The sequence below is a fragment of the Phaethon lepturus genome, unplaced genomic scaffold (assembly GCF_000687285.1).
Source record: "Phaethon lepturus isolate BGI_N335 unplaced genomic scaffold, ASM68728v1 scaffold10720, whole genome shotgun sequence".
NCBI lineage: Eukaryota > Metazoa > Chordata > Aves > Phaethontiformes > Phaethontidae > Phaethon > Phaethon lepturus.
This window is the reverse complement of record NW_010509812.1, coordinates 23,701-37,991: the sequence shown is the minus strand read 5'-3', so window position 1 is coordinate 37,991 and position 14,291 is coordinate 23,701. Positions and strand designations below refer to the sequence as shown.

The 14,291-nt window shown below is 45.4% G+C and overlaps 1 protein-coding gene across 1 annotated transcript in view; it reads left to right on the top strand.

The window, feature by feature from the left end:
* DNM1 (dynamin 1) overlaps window positions 1-14,005 on the top strand; it is a gene marked incomplete at its 5' end in the record, with an annotated part of 43,137 nt that extends 29,132 nt beyond the window's left edge. Inside the window, 7 exons of the mRNA XM_010286648.1 lie at window positions 1,448-1,557; window positions 2,171-2,282; window positions 3,520-3,531; window positions 4,752-4,922; window positions 5,099-5,340; window positions 5,740-5,958; window positions 13,536-14,005. Coding sequence (XP_010284950.1) covers window positions 1,448-1,557; window positions 2,171-2,282; window positions 3,520-3,531; window positions 4,752-4,922; window positions 5,099-5,340; window positions 5,740-5,958; window positions 13,536-13,608 — 939 coding nt within the window. The remainder of the gene's footprint in view (window positions 1-1,447; window positions 1,558-2,170; window positions 2,283-3,519; window positions 3,532-4,751; window positions 4,923-5,098; window positions 5,341-5,739; window positions 5,959-13,535) is intronic.
* Between the last annotated feature and the right edge of the window lie 286 nt (window positions 14,006-14,291).

Sequence of the window (14,291 nt, the reverse complement as noted above, 5' to 3'; positions counted from 1 at the left end):
ATCCTTATCTGCTGCTCTGCCCTGCCCCTCTTCGGGATCTCTGCTCACTGACCATCTTTGTTTTCCATTCTTGTTTCCCCTGAGAGCAATCATGGTTTGTTTCCAGCCAAGAAAGGTCTACAAACACACAAGATGCTCACAAGGGGACAGTCACACGTGCATGCTTGCACACAAAAGTATGCTCTGTTTCTATTTCAGTCTTGGAAAGCTGCATTCTGCCTCCTGGAGACCAGTGTGATGGCTCCCTCTCTTGTTATGCTGGGGTATAATACCCAGCTGGAACAGGATGTTACAAATGGGGACCTTAAACCAAACTCACTTCTGCTAATTTGCTGTAGATCCAGATTTGAGACTAAGCAGGGAGAATGATTTTTGATTTAGTTTCTGAATGTAAATGTAAAAATTAAGATCAAGTTTGTTTGTTAAAAGATGATACCTAAGGTCAAAAATGTTGAGGTTGGTTTTTGGATGCCTTGTTCTCTGTTTAGCTGGAGGTGTCTCATAAGAACCAGACTGGAGGGTTGTGGGTGCAGTTACTGTGAAAAATGGGTCCCTTAAAGCTCTCCAAGTCTGGTCACTGAATTTTCAGACTCTGGTTTTTAACATTCACCAAGCAGTAAACTGCCCATATTGCTTGAGCTTCTAATCATTCAGAGCATGAGATTTTTGTTAATGAGCTATAGTTACTTGATTTTTTTTTTTATCACAGGAGACCTTCAGGTAACCTTCTAGTAACCTGTATTATTGTAGCCAGACCCGCTCTTTGATCTTCTCATGCATATTTATTATTGCTTAATTAATGCTTTAGAAGGGTTCACAGTAACCAGCAGAGTGTAGGACAGTAAAAAGATGAAGTGAGAAACTCAGCTTTTCTGAAGAGGTGCATTGAAGTTGATATGGTCCATAACTTCTGTGTCAAACGAGCTTCTCTATCACATGCCTGACGCTTCTTGAACCTGGATATAGGCTTGTAGTGATTAAAAGTAAAACACTGAGGTTGTGACAGTGGGGCTGCGAGGACTGCTTGCGCGCTCTGACCAGTAGCAATGTTTCCCCCCATTAATGCTGTCTTGGGAACAGAGGTATGAGGAGCCTTTCCCAGGCAGACCTGCTCTGAGTGTCAGGTGGCTGGTGAGGGTCTTGGTGCTGATTGACCCTTTTCTGGGAAGGGTGAGGACCTTGATGTTGATCACAGCCTGGGGAATTGGAACTGTGACATGCTGCTACCTGCTCCCTGGAGGCGTTAATGGAGCAGGGTGGTTGGGCTACATCACAAAAGCAGTCAGGAAGGACAACCTCTTGTTTCTAGAGGTCCCTTTTCTCACAGACTTAAGGGACCAGAGGAACTGGGTTGAGAATGCCTCTCTGGTGATGTGGAGGCTGTATTGCTGGGAGAGTAGAGGCTTTGTTGTAGCAGTGAGTGACTTGTTACTGATCCCTTTTTCAGGAGAAGGAGAAGAAGTACATGTTACCAGTGGATAACCTGAAACTGCGAGATGTTGAGAAGGGGTTCATGTCCAGCAAGCACATCTTTGCTCTCTTCAACACTGAACAGAGGTATGCTCACATCTCAACATGCCAAGGCACTGAAGCTAGGGACAGGATTTATGCAATATTAGGTAGGAGGGAGTAGAGTGTGGTGGGATAGCTGTCCAGGAAAGATGTGCGTATCCTTTAAGGATAGCCATTTTTGAATGAGTTGGGGAACTTAAAAGAATTCTGACTTCATTCCTTCTTGTCTTACAGATGTGTACCATTGTCTTTCTTCACCAGTGCATGGCCTGCAGTGTGATGTTAGCCTTCAGCTATTTGGTGTGGTTACTTGGGTCTGGCTGTGGCTTGAGTATATCTTTATAATTAATGTTCTTAGTGAGTGACTAAGGAAAGCCACATGAGATAGAGGACCTGGGTTGTCTGGAGAAGTCCAGCAGTAAACAGAATCAAAAAGGGAATCTCTTTCATGCTCTGAAACACATAACTGATTTGGTGGCAAACTTGCTCATAAAAAATTAATTTCCTTCTGCAGGTTCATCATGAGGATACTAGCAAGGGACTAAGTGTTTCTGCCTTAAAATGATAGGACGGTTCCCTGGTCACTCATATCTTTGTCAAATATGGGCAAATCTCTGATTTGCAATAGAGAATAATAAAATGTTTGTCTTCCCCTCAGGAATGTTTACAAGGACTACCGGCAGCTGGAGCTAGCCTGTGAGACCCAGGAAGAGGTGGATAGCTGGAAGGCTTCCTTCCTTCGTGCAGGAGTCTACCCAGAGCGTGTTGGGGTAAGTTAGAGCCATAATAATGGGATGAGAAGAAACACAGCATGTATCTTAGATAGCTGCATCCTCTTATGTTAAAAATAAGTCTGTGAAGGTTTTTGTCTCTTTTCCTGAGCTGAGGATATTTTGGAACAAAAACTTAAGTTTTTGGTATGTCCTTGTCCTTCCTTTAAGGAAGTGTGGGATAAAGTAACTGGCAGCTTCAGAAGGAAGATAATCAAGGCAGTCTTTGCCTACTTTAAGCCTTTCTAGCTCTCTTGTTTCATAGGCATTAAATTCCCAATATAAGGAGGACATTTAACTACCTGACTACTCAGCGGTATGCGTCTGCTGAGTGAAGGCACCACTCCTTTTCAGTAACGATTACTGTATAGCCTTGTTAGGAGCTTCCTGGCTTATTAGTTTTCTCCCATTCCTTCCCCCACCCAATTAGGACAGGATGTTCTTTGAATTTTTCTTTTGCTTGGTAGATACCTTAATATGCTACTTTAGCAAGACCTCTTATCTCTTCCTTTCGCCTTGTCCCACAACACTTGCTGTCAGCATTATGCTCTGCTTTAAAAGTATGTTCTAGAGAATTGTGGTATATGTTCCTGTTCAAAGCCTTCCTCTGTGAGAGGAAGCTGCTATAAATAGTTTTCCCATTAGGAAAAGTGATAATTGCTTATCTGTTTATATTTGTTGCTTCTAATAGACTTCTTGCATTCATCTTTCCTGTTACGCTTCAAGATTGTGGGTTTTGCCTTAAAGCATTTCCTGACAAACTGATGCAATATTAAAGAAAAGAGGATTAGGGACTGGACCTTAAAAGTGACATGACTTCAAATTGGCTTTGAACCAGACTGGGCCTCTTAAACACATACTCGTAAAGGACATGTGCCACCTATTGGTGTACAAATGGAGTGGTTTCACATAAGAACGCTGGTCGCTAGGTTGACTGTCTCAAAACGCTGTGTAACGAATAACAAATAGCCATTGTAGGTAAGTAAGTTGCCCTTTGTTGTTAACAATACGATTTCCTTTGCAGAGCATCTCACTTTCAGTTTAGCTAAACAATTCACTTGTACTTCTTCCAGGGTAATCCAGGTATTTATGTATTTTTAGTGGGAGTGGTCTTGTGTTTGTTTAGTGTTGTTATGGGATCTTCTCCAAATTCCAAGACCAACTAAAAGTCGTCTTTTATTTTTTTTGTCCCTTTTTGTTTTATTTTTTTCCACATATGCTCAAACTGACCTGCCAGGACAAGGACAAAGTAAGTCTGATGCTCTCTGCCTGTGTTGCCCCCTGGGACTCTCACCAGATAGTTCTCTCTTGTTTTTTCCTTTTGTCACAGTTTCCTGAGAGGTGTTTGCTGCTTCTCTCTCTTTGTACCTTCTGTTGGATTGCTGCTGTTTGTTTCTGTTCCTGGTTTGAGTTTTCCTTTTTTGTTTTTATTTCTCCCTTTTTGTGTGACTTCTGAATCTTGATGTAAACTTATTTGGGGTTTTTGACCCTCATTTTTTTTAGCTTGTCCTCTTGGACATCCACTTCCTTTACTTTGTTTCTCAGTGAGACCTTGCATTCCTTCATTATGTAAGATTTTCCCAGGAAAAGCTCAAATGAACAAAAGAATTTGCCCTTTCTCGTATATTTTGTTCCCCAAAACAAAAAATAAGCGATTTCCTACAGTGCTGCAAATCCTTCAGACTGGGATGGTTTAAAAGAAAGACTTTTCTTTATAAAATCAAGGTTGTGGGTTTGTTTTTTTTAAATAAGCATTGAGAAAGACAGCAGTCTTTCATGCCTTGCTGCTTTGAAATTGATCCCAAATGGATGAGCCTTGCCGATTGCTTGCTGTCAAACAGCACAGTTCAGGTTTTACCTTACAGAAAGCTCAACAATGCATTTCAGGCAGACAGGAGGAGATTTATTTGCTTGTTGTGAAAGAAAAAATAATTATGACTTACCATGCAGGATTTGCGATTAAAGTGATCAGGAAGGTTTTCTAGATTTTTTGATCTACTTGTGGTCTGGCTGAAGTGAGCAGTCATTTCACCTCTCTGTACTTGTATAAAGTAGAGCCTGTAAGGCATAATTTATGGTGAGTGATTCTCAGGTCTAAACTGAATCTGGGCATGGAAAACCCAGCTCAAATGAAGACCCTTTGAGGAAGCTATAAACATTAAAAGTAAAAATACAGCTTTGAGTATTCACTAGAGCCATAACCTGTGAATGTTGGACAGGAGTCCCTGTTGCCTTTCACCTTTGTTTAATAACTTTCTATTAAGAGCAGCGTTATTAAAGCTCCTCAGATCTGAGCTGGAGACGTCTGTACAAGCTGAGCTGTGCATTGACAATCACAGCTCAAACTGTAAGTTTAAGTTTTATTGCATGTGCTTCCTGAGTGTTCCCTTCTTTTCTCTTAGCACTCTCTTGAAAAGCTAATTTTGGGTTACATTTGAAGGCCCAATCTGTTTCTCTTTTTCTCTGCAGGCAAGTGAAGCGGAGGAGAATGGATCAGACAGTTTCATGCACTCCATGGACCCTCAGCTGGAGAGACAAGTGGAAACGATCAGGAACCTGGTGGATTCCTACATGGCAATTGTCAACAAAACTATCAGAGACCTCATGCCGAAGACAATCATGCACCTCATGATAAACAATGTACTTACCACACTCTGGTCAATGGAGGAGGGGGGACACAGAGAAGGGGAAAAATAGGCAGGGAGAGAAAGAATGAAGAAAAACTGAAGGCATCTTGGAAGGGGGAAGAGGTGGGGACAGAATGGAGTGTTTTGGGGAAGATGGTGGAAACTGATTCCATCTTTGCTCATTTACAGACCAAGGACTTTATCCATTCGGAGTTGCTGGCAAACCTGTACTCCTGTGGTGACCAAAATACGCTGATGGAGGAATCGGCAGAGCAGGCCCAGCGACGCGACGAAATGCTGCGCATGTATCATGCCCTGAAAGAGGCCCTCAACATCATCGGGGACATCAACACCAGCACTATCAGCACCCCTATGCCCCCACCGGTGGACGACTCTTGGCTGCAGGTGCAGAGCGTACCGTCTGGACGCAGGTACCAGAGGCTCAGGGGGAGAGCCCCACAGACCTGCCTGATGCCTCTATAGTGGCTAGCTGGGGCCTCCGACAGAGACAGGGAGTCCTCCTCTTCCCCTCTTCTCCCTGTGGATGAAGAGTTCTGGGTATTTGTGGTGGGAGGCTCCTAGGCCTTGATAGCTGTCTAGGGCTACTATGTCTTTACAGAGGATGTGGAAGCTTCTAAACCCTTAGCTGACATGGGGCCTGAAGTAGCTTTGAAGGCAACCTGAAGCCTGGCGTGGCCCTTGAAAGCCGAAGGGTGGTGTGTGACATGAAACTAAAGAAGGAACGCTGAAGGCAGCATATGGGGACCTGATGCTGACGGAGGGATCCCAGGCCTGTTGTTGCAGTTGAATTCCTTTTGTTTGTTTGCCAGGTCTCCTACGTCCAGCCCCACGCCACAGAGGAGAGCTCCTGCTGTGCCACCCACCAGACCTGGGTCTCGAGGCCCAGCTCCTGGACCACCTCCTGCTGGTGGGTCCACACTGGGTGGTGCCCCCCCTGTGCCCTCCAGGCCAGGTGCCTCTCCTGATCCCTTTGGACCCCCACCTCAGGTTCCTTCTCGGCCTAATCGTGCTCCTCCTGGTGTTCCCAGGTAAGTCCTGAAACACTGCTCCATGCAGGTGGGGTGTGTCCAAATTTTGGGTAGCAGCCTTGACAGCAGTTAGTCTGCCTGGGCCGTAGGAGGAGAATGGAGTGCGTGGTGTGAGTACAGACTTTGGATATTTTAATGGGGTCCACAGCCGTGAGCATTGTTGTCCGCTGAGATCTCACTGTACAGATGAGGCAATGCCAAGGCAGCTCTCAGGAAGAGAGGGGCAGCCTCTTCTCTGCACAAACCTCTGTGCTAAAGGGTGGGGGAAGAGGACCTTGTACCCGAGGACTCTATTAAAGCAATCGTACCAATGCCTCTGGTCACAAGTAGGAGATGGTCACCAGAAAAATCACAGCACTGGCGTGACTGTTCCCCTCTGCATAGGGCTCCCCAAAGTCTGAGGTTGCCCCTTTTCTCCTGGCCCAGAGTTCTCTGAGGTGAGTTGGAGAGACCTTCATCTAAGCTCTTCAGATGCTTTTTGGGTAGGAGAATATTGCAATATCACTGGCAGGGAAATGAGGTTTTTTTATGCATTCTTGTTGCTTCTGTAATCAACTTGAACATTTTCCAGTCTATAAGGTTCAAGTCACACAGCTTTGCTTTACCATTAGGAAACTTAATTCCTTTTGTGTTCAGTCACTTCAAACACACTTCAACATGGTAATAAGGGATTATCCCCTGTGCAGCTAAGCATGTGTTCCTGAAAAGGACTTAGGAAGCAGTCTGGAACTGGGAATGCTTTTATGTTGGGTACTTGGCCTCCCTGTGAGGAAGAGAAGGTAATTGCAGAGTAAAGAATGAACACAACCAGAAACTCCCCAATGATGTGCCAGAGGGAATGCTTCCCTTGGAAAATACCCCCTCTCCAGTGGGTGCTGGTGGCACATGTCTGAAGCTTCGCCATTTTCTGTGGAAACACCCAGTCTGTCAATGGCTGGTGATGGTGTATGGCAGAGGCAGTTCAGTCTTCCTCCTGTGATAGTGCCCCAGCTCATACTTGGTGCTGCCTGTTTGGGGGGGGAAGTGTTCTCTGCCAGGCTCTATCCAGCCCAAAGATGGATCAGTCCAAAGAGATTATAGACCACCTTCTGACTCTGGTGTGTGCAAATGGTTTTACTTTCTTGGTGCCTCTGCCCCAGTCCTCCCTATGCACCTTGATGCAGCTCTCACAGTAACTTGTCCATACATACCTCAGTGTTGCCCCAGGGACTGCAGTCCTGCTGGTGGCACCTATGGATGTCAGCATGCTTCCACTGTGTATTTTGGCTCTTGCTTCCTGTGACCCTGCTTTTCCATATACTGTTACTTTGTGGGGTTTTTTTTAGTATACTTATGCTTCTTTCTGTCTTCATCTTTCTTCTTTCACTCGGTTTCATTTCTTCACTCATGAAAAATATTCTATATACCTGATCATTATGATAGGGCTCCCCAAGTGGGCTGAAATGAATTGGCCTTTTTTGAATAAATCTGTCATAGCCTATCTTAATGGCTTTTCTGCCTTTTGCATGGGGTAGAAGGGTTTAGGGGAAGGTACGGAACAACACTGGAGCAGAGGGAGAAAGTGTTTCATACTTAACTGAGCAATCCCTGGCTTTAGGAGAGATGGTAGGTTGGACTGCATGCATGGATTGCATGGACTGCCCTGATCTGGAGTTGAGAATGTAATGCCAGAAGCTGTGAAGTGATGCTCATTTGCTGATCCCCCTCTCTGATTCTTCCAGTTGTTCATAGACTCCTCTGGATCCTGATACCAGCTTGTCATTTGAGTTCACTGATGAATGGAGAATTTCCAATGACAAGGGACTCTTTCTCTTCTCCTGTATATAGAATAAGAATGTTCCCTGCTAGCACTTGGACACGGGTCCTTCTGCCATGGGTGAACGGATGCCATCTCCATTGTTGCTTTTTTAATACCCATCTTTTCCCTTGCTAACTGGACTACACTATTGTGTGTGTGTGTGTGTGTAACAAAGCTCTTGTCTATGGCATGAGTGGGCTTTGCTGTAGGAATTGGTGTTATGTAGTGAACTGGAAGTGCATGGTGGTGGCTGGATGTACTTTGCGTGCGTATGCACACTGATGCCTGTGTAGAAGTTTGGCAGTTTGTTTGTGACTCCAGTTTGCGTGAGCATCTGGTTTTATGGATGATGCACTTAAAGACAAGTGTTGCTCCACTTCTGTTTTTTATAAACATAACTGTATAGACACGTGCTTTCACCTATAAACACCACATGGTCCATTTTCTTGCACGAGAAGGTTTTCCTGCATATAACTAAGTAAACTTAAAACAAGACTGACTTACCGTCCTGCTTCTGTACTTAGCATTTATTCAGTCTGCTATGGAAGCCCATATTGCCAAATACATACCTTTGGGAGCCGAAAGTTACAAACAATATAAAGTCCTATCTGTGTACAGTGAAGGGCTGTGTGTGGACTGTATGCCTATTTGAGCTATGCAGGAGGATTTGCTCTGGGAAGGAAAACTATGAAGATATTCCCCCAGGTATTTAGTATTTTCAGTTTAAAATAGTTTGATAAACTGTAGGAGAAAGAGCTTAGGCAAGCTCAAAGGAGAAATAAGAACGTTTAAGTGAGAATGACTTAACCATTGGAAAAAATCTGTTGAAGGCATTAATGGGTTCTGTTTTTTTGGTACATCTAAGGAAAAAGATGCAAGTGATCAGCATCACTGAGCACAACTTCATGCAGCTCTATCACTTTAATAATTTAGGAGGTCAGAGTAGCTGGTATCATGATTTGTGACCTTCACAATATAAGTCTTCACCTACTTACTCCCTTTTTGGGTAGTGCTCAGGACTGCATGTTATCTCCCTCTTCCCTGAGCTGTTGTTTCAAGTCTAGCATTTACTATGGTCAGAAGATAGGAATCCTCAGTGAGAGGCAAGCCAAGCCACCCGTGCCCATCTGGTGGGTGCTGGGAGCTGGGTATACTGCTGCTTCAGCAGGTACGAACGTCAGCCTGGATGTGTGAGCGGACTTGCTGGGTGGGTGCGTGAGCAATGGCCAGCAGGCGTGTGAACAGATGGACGGCTTTTGACGCGCCCCTGGGCACAGCAGGGTTCTGGATGTGTGCAAGGTTGAGGCTGTGATTGTGCGTGCAAAGTCCTGCGTGGCTGAGTGCAGCCCTACCCAGCAGTGCACACTTGTGCCGTGTCCGCAGGGGGATGTGCAAATGTGTGTCTGTGCAAGCGCATGTGTCTCTGGTCCACCTTCCTGACAGTCTGTGCGGCCTCTGCCTTGAACTGTCTGAACTGCCATGTTGATTTCATGTTGTCTTTCAGAATCACTATCAGTGACCCCTGAGGACTGGCAGCCACGGTACGTTTTGCACTCTCCCTGCAATGCATGAGTCATTGTGTCCCCATCCGCCATTACTTTGCGGCTCACCTCTGCTGCCTCCTTCCTGTATTAGTAACAGAGTCCCTTGTCCAACGAACCACCTCTGCCAGGATCTCACAAAGGGAGGAGTCTTGAACAGAAAAACTGGCTGATCAGAGACAGCAGCTGCTTGAGCTGCAGGAGCTGGGAAAACCTCAATACCTGCCTTAAGGTTACTAGAGGACCCTTTCTCTGCTTCCAGATAGAGGAGGTGGGATGGGGGTATGAGCTCTGGCAACAAAGTCTAAACTGCATGTGTCTTTCATTTGGCTTCTGTCCACACTGACTGGGAGATCAACTGGATGAACTTTGTTTTGATTTGGTTTGTCAGCTCTGTTAGGATCAAGATAGAGACTTCGGGAGCTGTTAGTTCAGACTCCTCTTTTTATATTCTAATGTCTGGCTGGAGAAGTGCTCCTGTCCTCACTGTGTCCCTAGTGCTCATGGAAGGCAGGAGGAGTTTGGGTCATTAATATCCGGACTTCCATGTCTGAGTGCAGGGTAACTCTGACATTGAATGTTCCCTGTTATCCTTGTGTCCCATCATCACAGTTAGAAGCAAACTCCCTTTGCTTGTTCTCCACTTGACCTTTTACTTTCTAGGTTACTCTTCTGCTTCCATTCAAACTACCTTCTCCTCTGCCTTCTGCCCCTGCAAGGAAGGATTTAGTGATCTGTATCCCCCCAAACAGCCTGCCCTGAGCTCCTGCCTGTTTCCCTTTCCTATCTCTCCCTGCATTTACAGCATTGCACTTGTTCAGTGATGTAGCAGGGTACTGGGGCAGGCTCGTGTACTGTGACCCAACAACTCCTCTTTGTCGTGTTAATGCTGAGAGTGGGGCTGTGAAGAGGGAGATCTAGCAAATTCTCTTGAGTCTTTTTTTTCCCCAGGAACCTCCAGCTCTTATTGACAAAGGGGTAGAGAGGGCAGCACAGGGCAGGTGTGGGTTTTCTGGGCCCCTTCTCCCTTTCTCTGTGGACGCTGTTTCTTGGAGTGGAGCAGCAGCAGCTCCTGTAAACTCCCTTGCTGCTGGCTGTGGAGAGAGAACTGGGGGCAGGGGGGGTGTGCTGAAGGCCTATCTTAATAGGAATAGCAGAAGCTGAAGCCCCTGTTCCAGGGCAGGGGAGTTCACAGCTAGTCCTCATCTTGGAGCAGATGGTGTCTGTTACTGCTGCATGTAACTGCAGTTAGAGCTGAGAGGTGTCACATCACATCAAACCAATGCAGTGATTGTTCAGTGATTGACATCTCTGAGGACGTCATCCCTCAGCCCTCCTCACTGATGACATAGTGCAGAGGTGTTGGAGCAATCAGCAGTTTCCTCCAATACTCTGTCTACTGCAGACATCCCTGACAGCCCTAGAAACATGCATCTTGGTGAACAACCTCAGGAAAGAGGCTTGCTGTTGTCTGTACCTTGTTCTGGGACTCGCTGTTATGGGGCATTCTGTTCTTAATCTGGCATGAAGAGCACCAAGGAAATAAAAATTAAAAACCGAAACAACACCAAAAACCAAACAACCCAAAAAATCCCACCCAAAACCTTTTTCAGCCTAAGGGAATAAATGTAATGTTTTACTATCTCTGTTAGGTCCTTATCAGCAGAACTCTCTATTAGCCCATTAGTTCCTAGATGAGATTAGCTCAGTGTTCTGTTGGGGTATGGCTTGAAAGACTGCCCTCAAAGGACATGACAGTTGGTGTAACCGGTCTCCTTGGGCTCCTGCCGGGACTCAGGTCTTACTTGCTGTGTACTAGAGACTGCGACAGGCTTCCCTGTGAGCAGAACTCTGTTCCTTGTTGTCCTGACAGAGGAATGACTTTTCAGTGATAAAGGGCTTTGCTAGCAATGTAGAGAGACAGGCTGAAGCAGCATTTCAAGCGTAAATGTTGCCTGTCTGAGAGACTTCTCTGTCCCTTTTTGTGCTGGGAAACTGTTTTCAGCCTTTTGTAACCTTACCAGGCAGATTCTGCAAATGTCTCAAGAAAACCGGAGCAGAGACAAAACCTGTAACTTTTTAAAGTGACAGTCCCTACCCCTAAAAGGCTCTGAGTGCTGAGCGAAATAAGTGCCTGCAAAAATCTATCGTAATACGTTACCCAAAAAAAGCAGCCCATGTACCTGAAAATTATTTGTGTTCCTTTCAGCCCTATTTTTTCTGGTAGGATCAAGTGGCCTCTCTTGCCAGAATGCATTATATAGTCCAGCAACTTCAAGCATCCTTTTCATGTAAATCCACAGAGGCTGTTAGGACAACCTGTCCAAACTCCTGAAATGCAAAAAGCTCTTCAAGCTTCTCAAAAAATGCCTTCTAATGTATGTGAGGGTGCAACAGCATCTCACTAAAGATTGAGCTGAAGTTTTGTAAGGCTTTAATTCAAGATGCTATTACTGTTCCAATGACAGTAGCAGCTATGGAATGGTTGGTATGGCTGCATCTACACCATGAGCACCCTTTAGAGATAATGCACAGATCCCACATGTCATGAAGCTCAGGTTCACAGATTCCCTAGCTGTAACATCTCATTGCAAGTTTAGCTCCTGGGAGATAGTATTATTTCAGCATCCTTCCAGGGTGGTTGTAATTTCTAGGTTAGCTCAATCCCACCATTATTTGCTGTACAGGAGCAGTAGCTTGACTGGCATGCTCACAATGGGGTCTTGTAGTCCCCATTGACATTTTCAGTCAAGGAAATAACATTTGGAAATGTTTTAGTGTGTGAAACTTTTTTTATGTATCATTTTCCAAGGCAAGGAACAAGTGGTTGTAATTGTTTTGAGATCTGGGGCTTAACAGATATGGAGCAATAAATTTTGCTGAGGTCTAATAAACAGGACTGTAGAGTTGCTCTGGTTCACTGGCTAAGATGAGGGAGCTTGTGCCAGTTTACAGGAGTGTAGCTCCTCTGGAACCAGCAAGATTATAGACTTGCAGTCAGTGCAAAACAGACTTCCCTACCTCAGAAGGCTGTACTGGTCCAAATATCCTCCTCTACCCTTTTTCCCTTCCCTCTCCTCCCTCAACCCCTGTTTTAGGGCAGGGCCTTCAGCAGCCAGATGATTCTCTGTAATCTGAGTTAAAGCTTGTCAGTGTGGAATTCTTCAGGCATTAATTCTGTGATACCTGGTTCTGTATGATCAGTGCAAGTACCTCCTTTCTGCTTGGTCTACATCTTGTTGGGTTTGCTCTTTGCATTTCAGGCAGTTTGGACTGTAAAATTACTCTGGCTTAGTAGTGAACAATTTAATTATAATGATACATCGTCATGATGCTGTTTAGGTTGCAGACACTGTATGGAGCATGCTTTAAAGGAAAAACATAGATTGGACTCACCAACTTACAGAACACTTTTTATTTGTAGACTACTTAAAGCCTGTAGTCTTGAGTCTGAAGTGGTCTTTCAAGTAATGAGTAGAGAGAGAGACAGGGATGTTGTCTTATATTTTCCAGGGTTTTGTTTTTCCCCAGTCTCTTACAGGAAGGAGATCCTACAACACTTAATCCATGCAGAGGGCAAACACTTAAGTTGCTGCCCAGTTACCTAGCTAAAGTACCAGTAAAAGCTGAAACAGAATGGAGTAGCAATGGCCAAAGTTCCTTTTATTGAAGTAAGTAGAAGCTGCATTTGCTGAGCACCAGAACTAGAGAACTGAAAGCAGCAGGCTTGCCCCTAACATCAAAAAATCAGTATAATGTATTGGAACAGGGGATCTCAGGCTTTCTGTAGCCTCGAGGGCAGGGGAAGAAGGTGCTCGTCCAAACCAGCCAAGAACCTCTGACAGCAGCGTGTCTCAGAGGACCCCATCCATGCTGTGTGACTGTCATGTGCTTGATACAGGAGCTCACTGTTGTCCATGCTTCTCAACTCTCGTTCCAGAGCCAGTGTACTCACTGGCAATAAATCCATACACTTCCAAATTTCAGAGAGAAAGCAAAACTGGCTGTCCAGCGGATTGCTTCGCTGGTGATCCATACTGTGCAGAAAGGCCAGTGTGAGACCCTATATAAACCTGTAAGTCTCCTTTGTGGATTTGCACTCTGGTGGTGGTTTGTGCCTCAAGTTTTATTCTCTTTGCTGGCTCGGGCGAGGTGGAGAAGCATGTGTGATTGTGACTGCGATTGCTGTGCTAACCACAGTGTGTGTTCTCTTGTTTTTGTTTTCTGCTTTTTCACAGCAGAAGGGGCCCCGCCTCACCTACTCGACCTACCATAATTCGACCGGCTGAACCGTCCCTCTTAGATTTATAACTCGAGGCTGTAGACAGCTGGCGACGAATGCCGTGCTGGCGGCTTCCCCATTCCACCCTCCCTTCCACAGCCACAGTCACTCCTCTCATCCATCCCACATCTCTGCCTCCCACCACCCCTTCCTGTTGTGTCGTAAAACACTAGCCTAGTGATCGAGCTCTTCGTCTTCACTCGTGCGTCCTGTATTGCTTTGAGCATAGAGTAGCCTTTATTCAGTGGCACGGATCCTTGAAGTACACAGGCTCCTCGGAGAGATCAGCCGCAGGGACATCCTTAAGTCCAAAGTGGTGGCTGTCCGTCCAGTAATTTCATCTGCCTGGTCTAGCCTGGATAAGTGTCCTGCCTGCATCAGTTAGCTGTAGCACCTAGGACTGATCTGTAGCTATTTTCTTTTCTTGTAGTTAAGAAGACAAAAGTGTGACTTAGAAGAAAAATACTGTCAAAACATGTGACACCGTTAGGAACAGATTAAATGTCCTGTGTATTAGTTTGACTTCTAAGGTGCAAAAATTCATGTTGGGAACAGTGCAATCAACCTTATATCAAAGTGAGGCAGGGAGATCAAGAAGGGGGGAACTCAATGGACCGGCGTAGTCCTGCTAGAGTGAAGTCTGAGAGAGCGCGCGCACACGCACACACCTCAGCGTGCAGGGAGCACATGGACCTGCTCGTGCTCAGCTCTC